A 24,791-nucleotide genomic window follows, 5' to 3' on the forward strand; every position below is an offset into this window, starting at 1 on the left:
ATTTTTGCCAAGAGAAGAACGAAAATACCCGAGCTCGGAGGAAGCCTCGAAGCTTTTAATTTACCGCAAAAGTTGAACAACAATGGTGTTGTGTATACACAACACCATTGTTATAGTTATCTGTCCGAGTTGTGAAAAATTCTCCTTCGGAAACTATACTGGACTATTCGGGTTCAAAGGCTGACCACAAGATATCTTTCGATGGTCTAGGTGTTTCGATAAGTAACTGAATATCAGAACTTGTCTGCATTTTCCGGAATCTATGAAGAACTGCAATCTTCTGCGGCGGAGCTTTTCATCCACGCATGCAGATCGACAGATTCGACAGATATAGAACGTTGCGGCTATTGGCTGACAAGCGCAAATTTATCGGGAAATTTCGAAACCGGAGCAGTTTTGTAACTATACGTATACGTGTACATATTAGGTTTTGTTAGGATTGTAAAGTTTAATGCCTGAATCGCCTCATAAGGGAGTGGAGGGCTCTGAATAATTTCGGGTTGTGTACTGACATCACACAGCACACGGGTGCCTTGTTTTTCGCCTCCATCGAAAGCGGTCAGTATACGACAGGCATTGGACTCGCTTTCTTGGCATGACATAGCAACTGATTAACCTGCTGCTTGCTCATGCGTATTCGGATGATACCGATGTGCTAGCATGACATTACAGGTGTCTGGAAGGTCCAAGGGTGTTTCTCTCGGCGTCATGAGAATGAAATGGCACCATTTCTTGGAGGGCGCGGGTTGAGGGGCATCTGCGTTACGTTCTTGCGGTGCGTCCGATCGCAATGCACACTATATATTCCTGCGCAAGGCAGGCGAACCACATATAAACACTATAACCTGATCCTCTGCTTCTCTCGGCTGTATGTCACTTTTTTCCCGGTCATCCAGCCCTCCCGTTATAATGGACCAGTGGACCAGTGCATGGCTTACAGTTTTACGTGTTTCGTGTCCTATCCAAATCCCCTTCCATGCTGTTGAAATCAGCTGCACAGGTACAGGAATGTAAACCACTCCTCGTTTGCTGACTATAAATGTTATCCCCTATATATATATATATATATATATTGGTCATTTTTCACTACTATTGACCGTGGCCAAGATTTCATTTTGGTATATATATATATATATATATATATATATATATATATATATATATATATATATATATATATATATATATATATATATATATATATATATTCAGTTCACCGTTATTTAGCCTTATCCGAGCACTTATCATCCTCTAAGTTATGTACCATATAAGTGAGTACTACAGGATGACTGATAGTATAGGAGAAACAATAGCACTCACATCTTGCGAAGGCGAATTACGTACAACGCAAGGATGAATGAAATACTAGTGAAGATGATACAGTCGCTGAGCGCTATCTTATCACTTATTATTCGGTGGCGTCGAATACATGCTCTACCTAACTCCCGGAACCAGCGGAGGTCATTGGCATGGCTGCCCCGCGCCCTTGTGATCCCGAGCACGTCGTTCATTCAATCCGAGGGAAGGTAAGAAGGAAAGCAGGGATAACTTTGGTGAAAATGATAAAGAAAGAAAGACGTCGCGAGGTGAAGCACCGCAGAGGCGCCGTTTTCCAGTTCGATTTTAGAGAAGAACGGGGTTCCGCACAGTAAAGGCCGAATAATTTGATTTATAAAAATATATTCCGGATAATAATATAAAATACTATAATATTTATGTGTCCATGGTGTACATGCATATATGCCTGTATTCTTTCGTTTCTTTTTGGAGTTATATTGCTGACATAATTCTTGTACCTGTCACCATCAGAAAAGATCTGATATGTTTCTTGTGTTACGTGGTGTACGTTTGACCCTCAGATGTCTACAATCAAACACTTCAAGATATTATTGCGTCATTAACGTTTCAGAATGCTGCCTAACGAGATATCGTTCAAGATGCGCTCGTCATATGTCGATACACCCTGAATCTTCTTCATAAATTTTATCATCGCCTAGCACAGCAGTCATCACGCCGATTCATCGGACATCCAGTCGCATCAGCCACACCGTGGCCGTTTATCCGCCACATGCCCGAATGACAACGCACCCCAACTAATTTTCTGTAAGGACAGCCGTCGAATGGAACGATCTTCCCGCTGACATCGTCGCTCACTCTAACCCAAGACATTTCAAAACCGCCATTAAACAATTTTTCTGTTAATCGCGATAATCCTGTCAAGCTATACCCCTCATGTAAAACCCCGCACTCCCAGGGTCGTTGAGGTAGTAGAAATAAATAAATAAATAAATAAATAAATAAATAAATAAATAAATAAATAAATAAATAAATAAATAAATAAATAAATAAATAAATAAATAAACAAACAAACATATGCCTCCGAAGTTCAGTTTATGACGTAAACCCCACAAACCATTACACCGACTACATATAGCTGCACGAAAGTATATCCGGAAGGAATTCTACATTAAGGACTGTGTGAAAATTGATCAAATATTACAATTAAAAGCTATACACTACCGTCTAGAATGTTCCCAGCATAACCTTTAATAACTTTCCAGGCCTACATGTGGCCCGAGTGATTAAAGTTGTGTACTGAAAATCACACACAGCCTTTTTTGGCTAAAGTAAGTTCGGAGCAAACACACACTTCTTATTACATGTGCATATTATTACGTGGCGACACGCAAGAGAACGGCACAACATGGAGACATGGTGAAGGATGGCTGGCCTAGCGCGAGGGCTCCTCTCGCGCCACTGCCGATCTTCTTCGCAACACTTCCCGGGGCCACCGACTGATCGCCCCTATCGGTTGGTTGAAGGCGGTGGTGACGTGACGGTGAGGATGCTCAAGAAAAGGTAGATGGGAATGATACGCTTGCCACCATGATGACGATGTCCACGATGATGCTTGGGTGACCCGCCTCCCCTGGAGCCCTTCAGCCATCCGCCACCAAAGCATCCATGGGACCGATGGCTCGAGGTCACGTCGGGCGGCTGGGCGGGGCGGAGGTTGCGTGTTCTTGTCTTTTGGTTCTTCGGGTCCGTCGGGTCTTTGCTCTGATCTGGTCTCTTGTCACTTCATGTGTGCGCCTTGTCTTCAGATCCGGGCTGGGGGCTGGGCGGCGGTAGTTAATGGTCGGGTCTGGGCAGGAAGGACTGGGGCCAAGCTGCGCGGCGATATCCCTGGGCTCTCGGTCGATGGTCCCGGCGTAAGGATGGCGTCGATGCTCCAAGGCGAAGATGGGGATGACGTACGCCGCACCTCCAACCAGAATATTACGTGGCGACAAGCAAGAGAACGGCACAGCATGGTGACATGGTGAAGGATGACTTAATGGCTGGCCTATCGCAAGGGCTCCCCTCGCGCCACCGCCGATCTTCTTCTTCGCAACAATATAGATACGGTTCAATCATGAGGCAATAAGGTGTCATCTAAGATTTTTTATTCACCTAGCAACCATGTTCTACACCCGAGCATGCGGTCTGAGACCAAACTTTTATTGCATAACCTCAAAAATATCTCAATTAAGGGATGGCTCAGCACAGACTGATTTCGTGACGGCCCTTTTGAAGCTGCACAGGCGCTACTTTTAAAAACAGAATGCTACAGATAATTAAGTACGAAGCTTCGGAACTATTAAAAAAGAAAGATAAATTTTGCTAAATACAGGCGAAGTTTCACACTTAACACATTGAATCAGGCTTCCAACCCCTGTTTTGAAGAGAGACCATATGCTTACCTTGTCATATATATTAAACTCGGAGGACGATCGCGTTATTGCACCATGTACTATTCGCGAGAACTATACATCAGTAAATTCCGTCATTATCACTGCCATCGTAAGCCAAACTATAATCCACTTAAGGACAAACATCTCTACCCGATTTTCATTCATACGTACCTAATCCACCGATGAGAATATTTGTCGCCCTCTGCTATGATTGGCCTTCTCTTGAAATCTACTCCATTTCTAAGCGACCGTCGCCCTAAGTAAAACATACATGCCGTCAAAACACACACACACACACACACACACACACACACACACACACACACACACACACACATTCTTAAGATCCGTTCGCTACCAACACACCTCTGCTACCCCATAGTAACAAAGTGCCCGTCCAGAACCCTGTTCAACAACAAACCGCAAGCAGTCAGACCCCTCCTCCTCCGCTTCGAACAGATGTGCGAAGAAATAAAAATACTCGATACACTCCCCGACATTGCACAATGCCCTGATCCATTACCCCCTTGGTATAAATTTCCCTGTGTATGCGACCTTACTTTAACACAGTTTGACAAACAACAAACTCCACACGAACACATATTACAAGAATTCCTGACATTAGAGGAAAAATACAAAGACCACATTACATTTTATACCGACGGTTCTAAAACTACCTCATATGTTGGTAGTGGTGTCGTAGAAAACAATCGCCAGAAAACAGTTAGGTTGCCCAATTGTGCATCAGTGTTCACTGCAGAAAGTTATGCCATATCCATAGCTGTGGAAAAAATAATAAAATGCAATATTGAAAAGAGTATAATCTACACTGACTCCCTCAGCTTAATCACAGCATTACACTCTAAAAATGCAACAGAACCTGTAGTGGGAAAAATAATACATTGTATAACATCAGCCGAAACACGAGGTTACAAAATTAAATTCTGCTGGGTACCTAGCCATGTCGGAATCGTAGGTAACGAGACAGCTGACGAATGTGCAGCAGCTGCCCGAAAAGCAAAAATAGAAAAAGTAAATGTACCACGCAAAGATGTTTTGAAATTCATACAAAAAAAGCTCAGGGAAAAATGGCAAGCCTCATGGAAAAATGAAATAAACAACAAACTACACGTCGTGAAACCAGTTGTCGAAGAATGGAAGTCATGCAGTCACCAGAAACGCTTCATGGAGGTAATATTATGTCGCCTTCGAATAGGACACACGCATCTTACTCATAGTTACATTCTCAAAAAAGAAAATGAACCCATATGTGAAGACTGTGGACATGGACTGACGATAAACCACATTTTAATTTCATGTAAAAAACTCGAAAAGCTACGGAAAAAGCATTTCACTCTATTTTACACCAAACAGATACCATTCCATCCATCACTTCTCCTAGGAGAGAATGCAATTGTAGACATTTCATGTGTTTTTAGTTTCTTAGAAAAAACATCCTTCCTGAACAAACTATGATATCTTAACACTTCATTCCTTTTTAAAAAAACCATAATATACCTTGTGCTTGGCGCATGATAGCCTGAGTTGCTTATGCGCCATAAAACACAACAACAAAACAAAAACAAAACACACACACACACACACACACACACACACACACACACACACACACACACACACACACACACACACACACACACACACACACACACACACACACACACACACACACACACACACACACACACACACACACACACACACACACACACACACACACACACGCACACACGCACGCACGCACGCACGCACACACACACACACACACACGCGCGCACACACACACACACACACACACACACACACACACACACACACATATATATATATATATATATATTCATATATTCATATATATATATATATATTCATATATATATATATATATATATATATATATATATATATATATATATATATATATATATATATATATATATATATATATATATATATATATATATATATATATATATATATATATATATATATATATATATATTTTAAGGAGAAGGGGAGCGCATGTGCTTCTGATTGTATTTTGTGTGTATATTGCCTGAGTATTTTTTAAAATAAACTTGATTTGTTAGCAGCCCTTGTCCTTCGTTCTCTTCTTTGTCCCCTGTCGCCGCGGTGGTAAAGTTTTCGAATAAGGTAAAGAATCGCAACCATATATATTGTTTGATGAAGTAAATTAGTTGCTGCAAGCATTGCTCTTCATATGAAGATTATCAATCAGTTGGGTGGAATACTGGATCTGCCACCACTAATTTCAGAGAGTAATTATCAATCATGGGAAAGCGTGAAGCGGTCCGTGAAGCGATCGCTTCACGGACCGAGTTGTAATGGCGTTCCGTCCTCGACAGTGCATATACATGCTAAGCCATGCAGCGTCATACGATGTGAGGACGATAAGCTGCCAAATGTTGGGCTTGCCCGCAAAGCAACTGTATCACGTTTTTTTTTTTTCTTGTTTTTTTTTTCTTTTAGAGGGCTTCTTGCAGGCGTTTAGCCTGCTTCGTCTGGAGCGCAGTTCCGCATAGTAATGTACCAAATATGTAGCCTGCACACTGTTCCACACACGCGTATGCAGATCACTGTCGCACACACCCGAAAAAAAAAAAAAAAAAGCTGCTTAAATGAAACTGTACTTTAAATACTTTATTCATTTCTCTGTCTGACACGCGGTTTAACTATTTAGACGCTACGTTTAAAAAGTTTAAGTTTCAAATTGCTAACTGCATGGAGCCTGTGTAGAACCAGGTTAAGAGCAATATGGCATTTGGTGAAATAAACTAAAATAAGTCACCTAGCGGAAAAATTTTGTTGCCACATGCGAGTTGCGTGTTTTTCATTTAAACGGCTTCGTGGCAACAGAACATCGTTCGGTTCAAAGTAATCCTGGCTATGGAAGGCAGCAGCGACATTGACTCTTGTACCAGAGCAAAACAACCAAGTGCAGCTGAAAATCAAGAAGAATAGTATTAACATTCACTTGTCCAATAATTAGGAAGCGGTGCGTTAAATTGTCTTCATGATTGGTAATTATATAGCCTTGGGCTGCTCTCCTTCCGCTTCCTCTTCTCCTTCCCTTCCAACGATATGTACGTCTTCCGGAGAATTGTCGTTATTTTGTTCGTGGCTGTTATAGCTTTCCGGCAGTAATGGCAAAAGCACGTACTCTTAGCTCCTGGAAGGGAGAAAGCGACGTGGCAGGCGGGCAGCAGCCAAAGCGTGGCAAAGCAGGATTGAGAGAGGGCGGAAGCAAGCTAGTTCCGGGCGCCACCAAGGTAAGCGATATCCCCCAGCAGCCCACGCGTCACTCTTCAAGCGCGCCCTCGCGTGTCGCGTAGCCAGCGCTCGCTTGCTCTTTGTGCAGCTAGTTGAGATGAGCCGAGCGCGTGGCTTACCGGATGGCGTCGTCTCGCGGCTGCAGCTGCGCAGAGTACATGGCAAAATTATTTTTGAGAAGCTATTGAATTACACTTACCAATTACTCTTCTAAAAATTGCTCCAGTGTAATTAAATTACACAGCTACTGCTTACAAAAAGCAATGCTCCCACATTACAGTTACATTTAAATTTGTTCCCGCTTTCTACCAAACGAAAATCTACGCAATAAAAAAAAAGACACGAAATTTAAATACGATAGCGTCAAAGAAAACTCGGCACTGTATTCTGTGCCGAGAAAATTATGATTGGTCGAGACGCCACTTGGAATAAAATTGATATAAATGTCAGTCACACAAGTTGTGATTGTAAGATGACTACAAAATACGTACATCATTATGGCACGTAACATAGTAAAGTAAATTAATTGCTATGAGAAGAAAAGCCGGGTATTTAGACGGAAATAGAACCTTTGGGCCACGAGTAAGACACGGCGTACCCCCAGGCTGCCGGTGCAGGTGTGTGTCTCGAGACCAGCTGTGGTTCGACTTGGTTTAAGGGTGCATGCCTTGTGTGTCTTATGATGAATAAAAATAAACGTAAATAAACATGTAGATAAATAAAAACCAAGGCCAGTGTCAGCTAAATTGTACATAAACAACCCCAGGCAGCCGAGGAATCGCGTTAACGCTATTTATACGTCATACACGTTTATATACAGACCGGTTCACATGCAAGCGATTGGGCGAACTCTGCTGTGAGCGGCAGCGACAGGGCCAAGGATTTCCAACGTGTTGCAACTTCGTCGATCTCGCCGCGCAAGCCGCCGCGATAGTTGAAAACAGGTTTTTTCGCCGCCGCGGCAGAAATCGCTATCGTTTTCGCTTCCATGGGAAACAGAGTTAACGTGGAGCTTCAGTGTACCCCAAATGTTTTCCTTAGACGTGAAGCACACATGGTTTGCAGTTTTCTCCTGCCGCACAGACATATTCTCCCATAATTCTTGTTTCCTAAGGCATTGAACATTGCTAAATAAAGCAACACGACCGCTGAATCTCGTCTCTTTCGCCCCATATTTGTCTTTGCTGCAAACATATATCCACTGACGACGCTATCCTGGTCGGAGACTTAATGCTCGTGAGTTGAGCTCATTTTTGAAGACATATTCCCAATTCTGGCAATTAAAATTAACACAATGTAGAAGGCCCGTGTTTTTCAGGTTCTTTTTAAGTTAGGGACAAAAATAAACATATTAAGCCAGGCTATGTAACTGCATCAATAATTACCGTCCCATTTGCCTTCCCCCCTTTGATAGCAATGTAAGGGAGAAACTTTTTACGCAAGAATTTTAACATTTTAGCGTCTGAACAGTTTCGCTTCCAACCGGGTTCCAACTAGCACTAACAAATTTTATTGAAGAATGTAAAACATGCCTTGGCAATGGCTGTTTTTGGAGACATCTTCATCGATGTAGCAAAAGCTTCTGATACAATTAACTATCACAAACTTGTTTATAAACCTGAAACATTCGGAATCACCGGTCCACACCTTGAGTTCATCTGTAGTATTTAAATAGCAGATCACACATTATTATTAAAAATAATACTTTTTCTATCGCGAGACAATAAACAAAAATAAAGCTGCCATTCAGGGATCAATGCTGTGACCAACACTCCACGAGTATTATCAGCGCAATAACTTTAATGATCCAGTGCCACAAGATTTCGTGTCATCGTCGATGGCGGTGAGCGAAAAATCCTGATCAGAGCAAACAGTTAAAGGAAATCAGGAGAATGCCAAACAATGTTCTGATTGGCGCGAAAATTCTCAAGGAGGAAGGTTCCTGTAAACAAAGGCAGGTAAATAGAATGTTTAGGAGAATCCCTCAGGGAGAAATATAATTGTAATAAAGGAGTAATTACTCATAACCACCCACCTAATCGCTGCCATACGGCTATAAAGCAAAAATACACAGCATTCTCAGACACTGCGTAGTTAAAGATTAATTCGTCCTGGTCCGGGGATCGAACCCGAGACCACCGCTTCTCCGGGGCAGTCGCTTTACCAACAGGCAAAGTGGCAACTTTGTTGGCAGGAAAGGAAGACAGTTAGGCTGAAAAGAGGATTAGAAGGTTAGAGTTAGAATTTAGGGAAGTCCAAAGCAGCGGTAACAATAGTGGGTTGCCACCCTAGCCACCTAAGATGGCGGCCACCCTAAGGCTCACCCTAGGTCACGTGATGCTACCCAAGAAGGCGGCCCACCTAAGCCCACCCAGGCCCATGCCGATGATGATAATGGTGGCGACGACGATGTAGTTAGTCACAACGATGATGGTAGTGGCGATAACGATGTAGTTCATGAAAGTGATGATGATGATAGTGGCGATGACGATGTAGTTAGCGATAGTGATGGTGACAGGGGAGATGACGATATAGTCAGTGATAGTGATGATGATGATGATGATGATGATGATGATGATGATGATGATGATGATGATGATGATAGTTGGGAATAGAAGGGATGTTGAGGACAGTCGATGATTGCTGGGCGAGAGCGCCGGCTACGACACAGGATTCGGAAGTGCGTGATATATATGCGCGTGCCGTGCCGTCATGCGATCCTTCGGTACTGCGTGCTACGCGTGTTGTGTTTATACCAAGTGCTCTTCCTGGCGCCGACGGTCATGTGACTGCCTCGCTCGTGGCATGAAACCATCTTGTAAACGTGTTCTTGTACATTGGCCAAGAATAAACTTCTGTCAGTCTTCCGGAGCTCTCATCCCGTCTGCTAATGGCACAGCCACCTCTGCCCTATGTAGGCTCAAGAGCCATCGACGTGCTAGCATGGGCCAAGAATAAGAGTTAACAAGCGCCGAGACTGTAGAAGCACTGAAAAACTTCCATACACCAAAGCCTAAAGAGATTGCGCAGAACTTCCATTTCCCCACCCGCTTCCAAAACGAAGATGAATGGGCGCAGCATTTCATCGTGGAACTTCGAAGCCTTGCCAACAATTGAAACTTCGGTAACATATTTGACTGCATACTGCGAGACAGAATTGTGTGTGGAACCCAAAATAGTGAGCCTCACAAAACACTACTCTCACGGCCAAAGCTGACTCTGAAGTAAGCGGAAGACTTCGTTTTGGCGGCAAATATTTTAATGCAAGGAGCGAATGAAGCTCATAAAGTAACCGGAGGTGACGACAGAGCCTGGCCTGCACAAAATGAATGGTCAGTAACGGTCATATTCAGTAAGGAAAGGCAGCGCTATAAAAATAAAGCCAATAATACACTATCGATGCGGAAGCTGGTTGCTCCACCAAGCAAGCTGCAGCTTCAAAAAGGCTGATCGAATGCTCCCAGTGTGGAAGAAAATGGCATTTGGCGACTATATGACCTTCAATAAGAAAACTGAAGTGAAACACGTTCGCGTTATTTGGGAGCTGTTCCCACGACGGCGACGGAGCATAGAGGCATGCACGTCGGAGTTACACACGCTGAAGAAGTGCGCCGTTCAGGAAAAGTTGGTAGCCCCCGTTCAACGCAACTTCTGCTGGAGGGTAGTTAATATATGCATGGAGGCCGACAACGGATCATCTTGAGTGATACCTGGACAGAGTACCAAAAGAATCGTGAAGCATGCATCAGCTCTCGAACAGTCCAACATAATTTAAAGCTGTCCTGTCATGTTACCCGGGACTATTGCCAGAGTCCTTCAAAGCATTGAAGGACTGTGCTCGTCCCCGGCAAACATCTGCTAAAATGGCAAGGCTTATTGCTTCATTGGTTGTAGCTCGCCGCAGCGTTGTCTTTGCGATAGAGACCTTCTGCGAGCTCTTAACAGCATTTAGGCGTTTACAGACATGAATGCACGAATAGGTAATGTTCTGGGCACTCTATACAGCTACCAGTCAGACTTCTGCCATAGCACAGAACTATTCACCTAAACCAAGCTGCGCAAATTAGTCGTCGACATTATTTGCGGTTCAATCTGGTCCGCTGGATAGCGCAATCAGTCATTTTACGGTCTCACCTGTCTATTTTTGCATATATTTTATGTTGGCGTGAAAAGAAACGGTGGCGATTGATTGATTGATTGATTGATTGATTGATTGATTGATTGATTGATTGATTGATTGATTGATTGATTTCCTGCAAAAGAAGACACCGCAAGTCAACAAAATACAACTTGTCCGTAGCTGGTTCAGTGCATTTTGTCTGAAGCGCAGACGCGTTACGGAAAACAAAAATGAGGCAAAAAGAAAGCGCTTAAGCCGCTTCTGCAAGGAGTGAAACCGCTAAAGACACGGGCGTCCACACAGTCGACACCAACCAGCAGGAAACAATTAAATCCGGCTAAAGCAAACTCCTTCGCTGCCCTCGATAATGCACCCTGATCGACAGTAAACGAGTTAGATCCCCAATCCACTCCCCGCGGGGGAAGCGGCAGAGCGCGCCAAAAGGGAGCTTTCCCCCTGCTGCCCTCCGTTCTCATCCGTGCGCGGCTTTTCGACCCGTCTGTTGGTGCGCCGTGACCAGATTTCCTCCTCACAGCCAAGGAGGAGGAACAGTGTAATGACATTTCACGGTACAAAGGAACCACGAGAAGAGCACCTCGTTGCCGACAGCAGGAGGTGCGCGCAAACCCCGACCTGTATAGCGGCCACACGCCGGCTTCTTTCTCTCCGCGGGCTTTCAAACTGCAGCCGGTTGTGGCGGCTTAACTTCCCCAGCCATCGTCCTCCCCCGTCGGTTGTGGCGTTGTTATCCTGTCGGCCAAAAGCAGCGACACACGCCGCCGTCGTTGGGCGTCGGCAACGGGTCGTGAAATGCAGCCTCGATCGACGACCGGATCATGTTGCGGGGAGGTGGGCTCCCCAGTGCGTCGGGCATTCGGGAGCTAGGGATGCTGCTTGCAGCGGCCGGGGATTCCGGATTACTCCTGGGGCGCACCGATTGGCGAAACTGGGCGCGTTGCTCGAAACGATGGAGTGAGCGGCAAGACGGCGTAAAGGAATCGGTTCGTGATGGGATCCTGCGCTCTATTCTTGCGGTTGTAGTCGTGTTTCTCCGGGACGCCGTGACCATATTTTTCCGGTCCTGCGCTTCAATCCCGGGCTTCTATTATCGTTTTGTGAGCTGATCGCTCGAGTATGCATACGGACAGACAGGACAACAGCAGGAAAGCACATGGCTACTATCACATGCATCTCAGTTTACACATGCAGAACAATATCCAGTGTAACCGCAGGGCACAATATGAACGAACTTAAATAAAACAGATCTGCTTTTCATACGTGATATCTGCATACTAAAGGTTCTGCGGAATGTACGGAGTCACATAAGCGCAATCGCTGCCATAAGCAGTAAAAACTCTCATTAATTCAGCCTTCAAGAAATCAAAAGGAGTGTTCTAATTAATCGAAAGTTGCAATTTCAAACTACACCTGAAGAAAAATATTCAAGACCGTTTGCATCACAGTAATTTTATTTAATGAACACCTGAATGATGGTTGTCTGTGTTTGACACGAAACCCAAGCGGAGCGATGATTTTTCCCGGTTTCGTAAAGTGCGAAGTTTTGCGAACACTGTCGAAAACGTTGAAGTTCTCCAAAATCATCATAAATGCATCCGCTAGCTTTTTCGCATTGCGACGCAGTAGCAATGGAGCTTCTTCACAAAAAAGCCCCGTCGCATTTTGCGGATGCTTCACCGCACTGTCCACACGAGACGATACGAGCTCGTGTCGTCTCTTGTTCCTTTTCGTCTTGTGTTTCGAGCTGCTTTAAGATGAAAGCACGCAGTGCAGTTAAACTGCGTACCGGAAGCGGCATGTGGATGGATACACGCGAAGGATATATGCATATAGGCCTTACAGCAACGTGACGCCATCACCCCCTCCCCCCCCCCCCCCCCAAAAAAAAAGGAAAAGAACAACAACTTCGAGAGCATTGCAGAGATCCGCATTGGATAAATGCGAAAGCATGTGCGTTTGCTACTCTTTAGTAGCCCCATAGAGTGTCATGACTAGACACAAGTCATGCTCATGAGTTTTACCTACACAATTCATGGACGCCATAGTTATGTACATTGGAACTCCGAAATGACTCACTCATAAGAAGTGACTATATAGCTAAACAATGATGACTCGCACGACATGACCAGGTATTACATGACATTTCATTACAAACGCACTCATGACTACCAGTCTCACTTTAATGTGGCGTAATATCAGACGTTACATTGTGCTTCCACGTTTTGTGGACCCGTTTTCGCAAACATAGCCAAGTAGGGCTTTCGCCAAAGAACAGCGACGTGCCAATCAGCGTTCGAAATCGCGAGAGTGGTCGATGCGTGCGCCCGATCGCAGCCGGGGGATGGCATGACTTAGACAGCGAAATCGAAACTATGTGCAGAGCTATATATTTCGGAAATGGGGAGCTTCCAATTGCCGTCATGGCTGTCGTCTATTTCAATGATCGCTGGCTGCACGGTTCCTACCTCGACGCGATCGCCCGTCCTAATTAAACGGAGTAAACTCACGTCCGAATTAACAAGCGTCCGACGCCATAGACTTACATGGGCGTCTGCCGGGACGTCGTTCTAGACTTTACTGCAGTAGCAGTATAGTCGTTTTTGTTGAAACTATCTCTTAATACGTTCGTCTCAAAGCTCGGTGACACCACAAGTATCACATAGTTACGCACTGACCAAAGAGAGTATACAATTGCATGTCCTCTGACATTATATCGATCACATTTCGATGTATATATATACATAAGCCGTCTGTGACCACGTGATCCAGTTTTAGGATCTGCGTTCATAAAGAGGACCTTGAATGGAAAAGCAACTGGAGCAGACAGTTATCATTGTGACCTCTCTGCCAACGAAGGAGGGAAAGAAGTCCGAGAAGTGAAGCTTCGTTTTCGCCATGTTTTAAATGAAGTTTCAGTATCTGTATGGCCGCGATGTACAGCCAAACTTTCCTGGCAGTCTATGTGTGTCACATGATGAGACATGTGATCGTGTGGCCTTTAAAGGTGACGACTTGTACCATACTTTTCAGAAGCACCCGTCCCCATCAACTACGCGCCCTGAGCCACGGGACCTTTTCTGGAACCGAACGACTATGGCACAGGTGAGTGTACAGAGCGGTAAGCACGCCGAATACACGAATCCCTGAGGTGCTTTGTACATGTAAACAGAAAAGTATGGGGTCCGACCTCTTGGCAGCTACTTATATAAGCGCAAAGGTGCAAAGATATAACTGCACGGTGTCCCAGGTGATTGTACACCAAGCTTTCAAACAAGAAAGACACAATGTCTTATATCACAGTGTGCAAACAAGCGGATGCTGTTGAGAGTCGCGTGACATGGTCTGCAGTATTTTTCGTTTTCCAAAGTAATTAGTAAGTAATTACTAATTACGTAACTTCCTAATTATTACCTTCAATGACACAGTGTGACATCGAAAGCTGTAGATTGTCTTGGAAAACAGTTGACAAAAATGTAGTTTCCACCAAGCTACCGCTTCTACAATGGAGTTTTATAACCGGATTAAAAAGATAGCAGAAAAACAACACATCGCAACTTTCAGACAAAGACGAGAGGAAAGACACCACGGCGCTGTAGTCGCTATAAAATGCAAGATGACGCGCAAACGGTCGAAATGCTTCCAAGTGACAGCAGAGTCAACTAGGCGTCCCTAAACGAGTCCAGAGAACAAGGCCCAATTTCTCTGAAACATTTTCTACCATTGGCGTTTTGAGTGTGCACTGGCCCAGAGATACGCACCAGCATCTCGTCGCGTGGCAGCTTGCTTATATTAAGGTCAGTAAAGAAAAAAAAAAAAAAAAACTGCGTAAATGGTACTTTGCTACAAACACTGCAGCCAGATGTTTTTAAACACGACGTACAACTTTTGAATAAACACATTTGACCTTAAAGCCAAGAATTAAAAGGTTAGCTGATAAGTCTTTACCCAATAATTCACTTTGGAAAACGAAAAAGAAAACATTAACTGGGCCCCGCGATGTTCATGCTTCAGGCCTCACAAAAAGCAGTGTTTTATTTTCTGCATATATTAGGTCATATACATCCCATCTAAGTTCAATGTACACTGTACAGAAAGCTCTAAAGTGTGGATGACCGATACTTTCTTCGAGCTTGAGTGCATGTAGGCAGAGGAGTCTCCTATTCCTCTCACAGTGCGAGATCATGAAAATCAATACATCATAAAAATTGCTTTTCGCCTTACTTTCTGTAAAAGCCACGCACTTCGAATGACCCCGTTGGCCTTGAAGCGACAGCAGAGCGATAGTCGAAGCCCACTTATGTGCGGTCTTCCGCAGGAGCAGCCGCATCCACCGGCGCCTCGGAGCAGTGGCGGGGGCGGCGGGAGCCGACACACGTCGTCTTCGTCCCAGCAACAGCAGCAGGCGGCCTCCGCGGCCAACGAGGTGCGCACTGTGCTGCTGTACGGCGTGCCCATCGTGGCGCTGGTGATCGAGGGCCAGGAGCGGCTCAGCCTGGCGCAGATCTCCAACACGCTGCTCAAAGACTACTCGTACAACGAGATCCACAATCGGCGCGTGGCGCTGGGCATCACGTGCGTGCAGTGCACACCGGTGCAGCTGGAGCTGCTGCGGCGCGCGGGCGCCATGCCGGTGTCGTCCCGCCGCTGCGGCATGATCACGAAGCGCGAGGCCGAGCGGCTCTGCAAGTCCTTCTTGACGGACACGCCGCCGCCCAAGCTGCCCGAGAACTTCGCCTTCGACGTGACGCACCAGTGCGCCTGGGGCTGCCGCGGCAGCTTCGTCCCGGCGCGCTACAACTCGTCGCGAGCAAAGTGCATCAAGTGCGCCTACTGCTCGCTCTTCTTCAGCCCCAACAAGTTCATCTTCCACTCGCACCGCCTGCCGGACTCCAAGTACGTGCAACCGGACGCAGCAAACTTCAACTCCTGGCGGAGGCACATCAAGCTCAGTGGGACTCCTCCGGAGGACGTCAGCTACGCCTGGGAGGACGTCAAGGCCATGTTCAATGGGGGCTCGAGGCGACGCGTGGCCGTCTCTTCTTCGTCCTCCTCATCTTCGTCGTCGGCCTCCAAGAGAGCACGCTCGTCGGGCGCTAGCGACAGGGACGCCCTACAGGTGGGTAACACCGGCGGTGCGGCACAAAATATACAAGCACGCTCGGAGCCGCGCCAAGTGCAGCGAATCCATTTTACAAGCGCCGCAGAGTGAAACCTTTCTCAGTAGTGAATTCCCTCTTCCAGAGCACACGAGGCGAACTGCCTCCCCCCCCCCCGTCTCTCTCTTTTCTCTCTCTCTCTCTCTCTCTCTCACACACACACACACACACACACACACACACACACACACACACACACACACACACACACACACACACACACACACACACACACACACACACACACACACACACACACACACACACACACACACACACACACACACACACACACACACACACACACACACACACACACACACACACACACACACACACACACACACACACACACACACACACACACACACACACACACACACACACACACACACACACACACACACACACACACACACACACACACACACACACACACACACACACACACACACACACACACACACACACACACACACACACACACACACACACACACACACACACACACACACACACACACACACACACACACACACACACACACACACACACACACACACACACACACACACACACACACACACACACACACACACACACACACACACACACACACACACACACACACACACACACACACACACACACACACACACACACACACACACACACACACACACACACACACACACACACACACACACACACACACACACACACACATATATATATATATGAGGCAGCTGGCTTCGTGTTGTCTAGTAGAGCGTTGACTGAATGTTTGAATTCCGGTCTTGAAGACACTTCTGTATTAGACTGCAAGTTCAGTTCCCAGTTGTCATGCCAATTGCACATGGAGCGTGACAGTGGATGCAGTGTTAAGTTCTGATCGCAGAAATGGGCACAGGCTGAGCGTTCTATAGCGCCTTCAGGAGCGCAATGAAACAGTTCTGTGGCGCTAATGGTTAGACGTCAGGGCTGTTACTTTACTGTGATTATTCCTGCTTCGTCTTTACTGAAACTTGCTTGATTTAAACGGCTGAATGCGAACCTAATTTGCAGCTCCATTCAGCTTGATAAGAAAATCACTTAACAACGCACGCGCTGGTCGGCTACGTCATGTACATGCTTTCTGTGACAGCCTGCTGGCGACGTCAGTGTAAAATATCAGTTGACGGAACCAGACCTGTGCCGCCAGAGTTGACATCGGCTTTGAATACCGCATAAATTCACGAGCTGTGCATTAAGATAACCTCTTGATTTCTTCCGGAAACAACTTCGACAGAGTTAACGCTAACTTCTAGAATAAAACTGGGCGTCAGCGTCAATATAAGTGAGCGCGAAGACCATGCTTCTGGCAGGTGGTAGTAGGAAGGTGACATGACCGGACACTGACTGGTCGGCGAGTTGTCATTAGGCCTCGCGATATGGCCGAACTGGCAGGAGCTCTAAGGAGGGTGAAATAGGAAATAGTGTGAACACGTGAGGAGGTGGTCACTCCTTCTGACGCTCTTTTGCATCCGACACGGCGACGCATCCAAGTGGCGCAGGTATGCCGAAGCAAACAGTCAGTCAGGTCGAACTCGCTTGTGTTCTGAAGAGCATGGCCTCGCACTCGCGTGTTCACCCTACGAATGGACTACCCTGTACAGTATAAGCGAACAAGGATCTGCAAGGTGAGCCATTCGTTAATGACGCGTCATGACCGCTTATGTGGCCCTCAAATTTTACCTGCACCCTCCAAGCTGCTCCGCATCAAGATGAACTGCGCATGTGCATTAAACGCGTCGCGCTAGCTTGCCACGGTTCGCTTTGAGCGACGCTTCATTCGTGACTGAGCTGCCTACTTCAGCCACCAGTGAGCTGAATAGAATCTCGCAAGGAAGTCTAGAGCAGGGCACGTAGAGAATTCCGCCTTCGGTTTTAAATATAAACGATCAGTCTTTGCTGCAGCTGTCCGCATACCAACATAGACAGTAAAACTCAGCAACGAAGTGGCAGATGCACCTCGTGAAAGGCCTTCAGCCAATGGCGTGCACGGATTGTGATGTCGCAATTAATCCCCTTGCACCTGCCAGCTAGATGTGGTGACACACTAGCTGGTAAACGGATTAACCGCAACGTCATGCGATACCATTGGCCTTCTTGAGATAAATTTGCCCATTTGTTCTTTTCCCCAAGGTGTCCATAGTATATAGGGCATTCGAGACAAGCACAATGGGCAGATATAAGTGTGGAACTTCGAAATACCAATCGAGGAGCGCCGCAGCTCGTCCCGTGACTCTTGTGAGTGGTACTTTAAGAGGTGACACAAATACTTTTCACGCGACAGCGACCAGCGAGCGCGTGACGAACGGCTCACGCAGGCACCCAAGCCGCAGCCAGTGGCAGCTCCTCCTCCGGCGCCGTACTTCCCGGTGCTGCCGCTGTCAGGCGGAGGACCGGCGCTGTTCCCGCCGCCTCTGCTCTGCCTCGGCGGCGGTGGCAAGGTGACCGGCGGCGGGACGCCGGTGTTCGGCGACTACGTGTGGATGAGCGGTGCCAAGCAGTCGCCCTACGGGGCCGCCACGCTTTGGCCGCCCCCGCCACCGGGCCCACCGAGACTGCTGGCCGAGCCGACATTCAGCTCTTCGCTCGCCGACGACGCGCCGCCGGCAGCGCTGCTCGGCAGCCTCGGTGGCGCGCCACCGCTGTCCTACGCGTCCGCCTTCAGGCCCGTGGCTGGCACGGCCGTGGGGCGGGTCGCCAGGTCGCCGACGTGAGTTGACGCTTGCATTTGAACTTGCTCCTCACAAATTGTGCGGCCTGCCTCAAAAGTAAAAAAACAAAAAAAAAAAAAACACAACAAAAAGAACTTGAGAGTGTTGTTTCTAAGCTCGCTCTTGCAGCATCCATAAGAGTCATTTAGATATAAGAAGGTGGTGACGAGGACTCACATTTAAGACTCGCTAAGCTGGCGATGTGTGACGAACAACACTGCGTGGGCCAGAAGAGGCCTCGTATAAAGAGCGCTGTAATTAGAATTCTAGCATATCCTGTTTTTTTTTTGTTTTGTTTTTTTTTTTTGCATAAGCTTACTTTTTGCTGATATGCGTACCAGGCACCCGAAAGTTTGAGAATTTGCGTGTTCGTTCAATGCTTAATGCTATTCTCAGTAAAAAAAAAAAAAAAAAAAAAAAAAGAAGTAATTCAATGAGTACACACCAGGCGTCGCCTTTTTAAAAGCCTCGAAGACGTATTTTCCTATATTGCAGTCTCTCTTCTGTCTTCAAAGCACCATTGGTAATTAGATTTACCTTTGCGTACAAGGTTGGCTCGAACAGCAGATTCTTCGCTACTTTCTATTATATTATGTTCAGCATCTAACTACTTCTATATGCTTATACCATAATGAGCAGCCGATTTGCGAATAGGGAAGAAAAAAAAATGAATTTGACTACTTTCACTCCTCTGTTAGCATAGCAACGGGGACTCTGTAACGATTCCAAACTTCGCTAACCACGTTATCCAAATGCTCTCGTGCGTGGAACGCACACGGGACGATGGAGGCGAGTGGGACGGTCTCGCGAAAATCCCTCAAAGCGTCTCCGCGGCTCCCGCCGCAAAAGCAAGGCCCACGATTGACTCGTCCGCAATTACAGGCGTCTTTCCACTCGCTGACTGGGTCCTTACCACAATTAGCGCAGCTCTCTCTGTTTCTCCACGTGGAACTGAGAGAACGGCTCCCCTCTTAGTATCGCGTAAGCTCATTTTGGCTGCAAAAAAATAGTGTCTCCGTCGAACAAAGAGATAAAACGGAGGTAGATATGAAAGTCAAAAGCAGCAACGAGTGGGCGGCGGCATCCTTCAGCAATTGTGGAGGATGTTTCATTAACGGCGGCCTTTTGACGACAAAGGTATAGCAGGGAGGGGCTTTGCTGCTGGTGAAGAAATGAGGGGGCGCTCCCTTTCATCGACGTAGGGTGCCTTTGCGCGGATTAGCCGAAGCGACCGAACAACCGCGAAATTGCGGGCAAGCCGAGGATAATCCGCGGCGTCCAAACTGCAGGGACGGAGAGTGCGCGCGCGCCTCTCCGCGGCTTTGACGGCGCCTTTCGGCGGAGGCCTCGATTTGAGCGGATTACGCGTTAAACGAGGTAGCCGCCACGCGTAGTTGCCGCACAGTCATGTGGCGATGCTACAGAGCAGTCTCATTCTTCCGCGGAATTCGCCAACCGAGCAACCGCGGGCGAACTGCGCCATAGGCTCGTCAGCCGACATCCCGAGTACCGCAGTCATGCGAATTTATACAGCGTACATTTTATACATTTCCAGACAGTTCGTTCGACGGTCGATCACTGGGAAGGTGGAAAAATATATATAGAGAGAGGGCCTCTTAAGAGGAGAATGGCGAAAGCCTACCCTTCCTCTATTATCATTCGCTCTTCATCGTTTGCCTCTTATCGGCGTTCGTTGCAGTGCTGCATATAATTATAATTGGTTTACAGGGAAGGAAAGGCGCAGTATCTGTCACACTTTCTCCGACAGGTGTGTTTGGACGGCACACCAACGCTCCCGTCGTGTGGCGTTCGTTGGGATTGCACATGGCAGGAATGCTAGACAAGGAGAACACACCTCACGGAATCTCGCGCACAGATCTCGCGCACAACTCTCGCGTACGAGACTTCGTTTCGTGAGCCTAGAACGGCTTTCACCTTAAAAAAAAAAAACATAAATAGCTGTAAATAGGCAATAAATAAGGGTAGCCGTTGCAATAGGAGGATGAGGAGGAAAGGCAGGGAGGTTAACCAGTAAAAGCAACCGGTTTGCTACCCTGCACTGGGGGAACGGGATAGCGAGTAATTAAACGAAGGAGCTCGAGTGCTTTCGGCCAGAATACGTTCTCCAGTTTGCGCGTAACATCGTGGTGCAACCATTCTCAGTGTATCCATCAATAACCATTCAGATCTATCACCTTCTGAAGTTAATACTTTTGTTCTGCCATAAAATTATAAAGATGGGTTTCTTGGTTAATTAAAAGCATTGTAAATAGCATTATTGTTAAGATTAGCTTGTACTCTGACGACTGCGTCATATATTCTGAAATCAATTACAGCTAAATGAGGCTCTACAATGAGTTTTATTCTTGGTGTGAAGACTGGCGGATGGAGTATAGTTTTGATAAAATTGTATTTATGAAAATTGATCGAACAAAGGACCCTTTTCATTTCAGGTATTTTGCTCGCAAATGTTTTCTATCGAAAGTTGAACACTTTAAGTACCTCTGTCTCTGGATTTCTGAAGATCTAAGCTGGACTAAACATATTAATCGTGTAACAATTATTCCTAGCAAAAACGTTTTTTTTTTTTTTTTTAAGGACAATCATTAAAGCTATCCACGCCCGTTGTTCGGTTGCTTGCTTATAAAACCACTATTCTTCGAACCATAGAATATGCCACCATTATATAGTACTCATATACTTAAAAACATATCAATCAGAAAGAAAATTTACAGAAAGAAAAAAGCAATGCGTTTTATTTATAACAGATTTGGACGCAGTCTATGACATCACGTTTACCAAATTTAGGTTTAACTCTCTACCCTAACCGAAAGGAACGGAATATTGCGCCTAAACTTTTATTTTATTTAATCAGCGGTCATTATAAAGTAGATGTTTCACATATAATTTGTTTTTGTATATAGGATATGTCACAAGACAAGGACACGCCCTAAAAATAGCTCCTTATTTCACTCGCAATAACTGCTCAAAATATTCTTTCTTTCCCAGGACTTTTACTGAATGGAATAAGCCAGACAATGAGACTGTTTTAATGCCTTCTATAAACCTTTTTTTGCTCACGCCTCTATTTGTCTATTTGTGACCGATTCTAGAAGCATGGCATTGTTTCTGCTTGCCATGATTTATTTTGCTTCAGTTGTCAATTGCTTTGTATTGAACTTTGTATGCTTGCTGTATTGTCTAATTGCACCTATAATACTATACATCATAACGCACCCCACCCTGCTAAAATCTCGTATGTACAAATAAGTAAATAGTTGCATCATATCGAATATCAAGAGAAGCAGCGCAGAATCAGACAGTCAGCACAGAATAAGCACACAAATGACAAAAAGTAAGGCGCTGAATACCCACATACGCGCAGTTTTCGACTAAGAACAGTATATTAGCCAAATTTCATTCTCACGTTTGCGAAAACTGATAAGTCAGGATCACGACAGCGTTCACACGACGAGATAACATTTTAACTAGCTTTAGCAATATATGAAAAATAAATTTAACTTTGTAGTTGGCGCCTGTCATTGCCGATTTTGTTCTCAGCTTTTTTGCTCCGCTGTTTTCGGCGCGCTTCTTTTTTTTTTTCTTTATATGTCGCAAAGCTAGGACGCCTCAAAGCGTGTAGGAACATTTCCTCCAGAATACCTGTATACGATATTATGTAATTGCAGTGCGCAAGAAGTTTACAGCAATCCAAAGCAATGTGTACGAAATGCGCAAAAAAAAAAAAAAAGTAATGAACAGCTTCCAAACACCGTAACAAACGCACCCTCGTTGGTAATTTTTTACAATGCATTTTTCTTTAGTTTTATTGTCACCTTCTCGATTACTCTTCATTGCAGCGCTTCCTGCAATACAGCATGCTTTCTCCCCCGACAGCACAAGCTCGCGGATTGCGTCGATGAAACACTACTAGTGAAACAAAGATGTTGTTCCTATCTCCAGCACTTAAGCCGCGTTCAGACTACGTGCGCAACGCACGTATCGTTCGTAAGGATCGTAAGCGTAAGCGCAAAAAACGTAACGTGTCTGTTCAGACTGCTGTCGTATTGAGCGTAAAATGCGCAACGTACGCAGCAAGCGTGGGCGTAAATGTCGGAGGACCCGCGACTTTTACGACTATTACAGATACGTCTGTTACGCGCGACCAATGCGCACAGCCGTTTCGGTTTTCCCTTTCCGGTCACGGGGCTTCCGGTCCTTTCAGATTTCGCGCGCAAACCACTAGTAGGCGACATCATCCAACGCTCCTACTCTGCTGCAGTGTCTCGGCTCGCCGGTGTTATTGGTGTTTTGTCGGTGATTGTGTCTGTGTCGGTGATTGTGTCTGTCCGCAGCTTGATCATGTGCAGTGCGGAATCTTCGCTGTGGAATTATCAGCCTCTCATAAAAAAAGTTCGGCAGAGGCCGACTCTCTACTGTCTCTACTACGAGTAGCTGAAATCGCACAGAGAGAAGTGCAAAACGATGCCTGGCTGCAAATTGCCAGTGCGCTGAGTCAAAGTAGTAAGTGGTTTATCAATCCGTTTTTTCATGCGCGAACAAGCTCTCAACAAGCAAATCTTTCCTCTAGTTTAGAAAAGTGAGGTTATGGAGGCGGGGGATGCCCGCTTCATCCCCGTGCATTCTCGCAGCCCATCGGCTCCGTTGACAAGTGAGGAAACAGTTGGCCTGCAGCGAAAGGCCGATGCGGGGAGACGTTGCGGTCGGGCCGCAGAACGGAGCTGGTGGGGACTCGTCGAAGTTTGAAAGAAGCTCACCGTAAAAGAGAAAAAGAAAACAGCATTTTCTGAGGGGGACGAGGTTCCGCGGACGTTTCCGAGTCTGCCGCGCGCCCCGGCTCATTGTTTGGAGTCAGTAGTACGGCCTTTGAGTCACCGCCCCGGCCCGTCTCCAAGATCGCTCCGGGGCACTGGTAAAATCGCAAGCAGGGATGCAGGCGGACCGTACGCCTGTTTTGGTGCGAGAGAGTGCGATCACGGGACACCGAGCAGGAGTGCGCAGTGCGTCGACAGTGAGAGCGGGCGCGTGAAATGTGCGAAGGAGTGAGCGGTGCGTCAACACGGTGAGCGGACGTTTGAAAACTGTGTGCGAACGTGCGTGTGTGAAACGAAGTGTATTTATAATCGAGTTGTTAATTGTTAATATACCCATTGTTCTTTTTCGTATTTTATTTGTGTGTCCAGTCTTTTCTTTCACATCTCATTTTGAGCTTGAAGAGCCCAGACCTCCGCTATCAGCCGCTTGCTAACCAGCGCCATGTTGAGAGCGCTGATTGGCCGTTCGTAAAGAACGCATCTTACCGAACGGCCCAGTGTGAACATGCGCGGTCGCAAGCTACGTAAACGGGAGTTCCAGCCACTATGCGCACTGCGATAAATACGATACTTACGACGGATGCGCACGTAGTCTGAACGCGGCTTTAGACTTCAAAGAGTCAAGTAATGCTCGCTGATCGAGTGCTCTGCGGTGTGCGTCGTGCGGCACTCACGATACATTCTTGGGGCACGAGCGGTGGCTGCCTGAGAGCCGGTGAACATAGCAAAGGTCGCGGGGTCAAACACCAGCCGTGGCGACTTTATACTCCAGTTGCACGCAGAAAAACCGCAGCTGCCGTCTAAATTGATCGCAAAGTATAGCTCTGCCGTCCGACGCACTCTGGGCACTCATA

The 24,791-nt window shown here is 46.3% G+C and overlaps 1 protein-coding gene across 1 annotated transcript in view; it reads left to right on the plus strand.

Annotated features, from left to right (window-relative positions):
* fuss (SKI family transcriptional corepressor fussel) overlaps window positions 1–24,791 on the plus strand; it is a 58,269-nt gene that overhangs the window by 11,382 nt on the left and 22,096 nt on the right. The window contains exons 2-4 of the mRNA XM_084597216.1: window positions 14,215–14,286; window positions 15,500–16,300; window positions 18,710–19,101. Coding sequence (XP_084453342.1) covers window positions 14,215–14,286; window positions 15,500–16,300; window positions 18,710–19,101 — 1,265 coding nt within the window. The remainder of the gene's footprint in view (window positions 1–14,214; window positions 14,287–15,499; window positions 16,301–18,709; window positions 19,102–24,791) is intronic.

Source organism: Amblyomma maculatum, chromosome 3, assembly GCF_055883805.1.
Source record: "Amblyomma maculatum isolate TAMU_Amacu chromosome 3, ASM5588380v1, whole genome shotgun sequence".
Lineage (NCBI taxonomy): Eukaryota > Metazoa > Arthropoda > Arachnida > Ixodida > Ixodidae > Amblyomma > Amblyomma maculatum.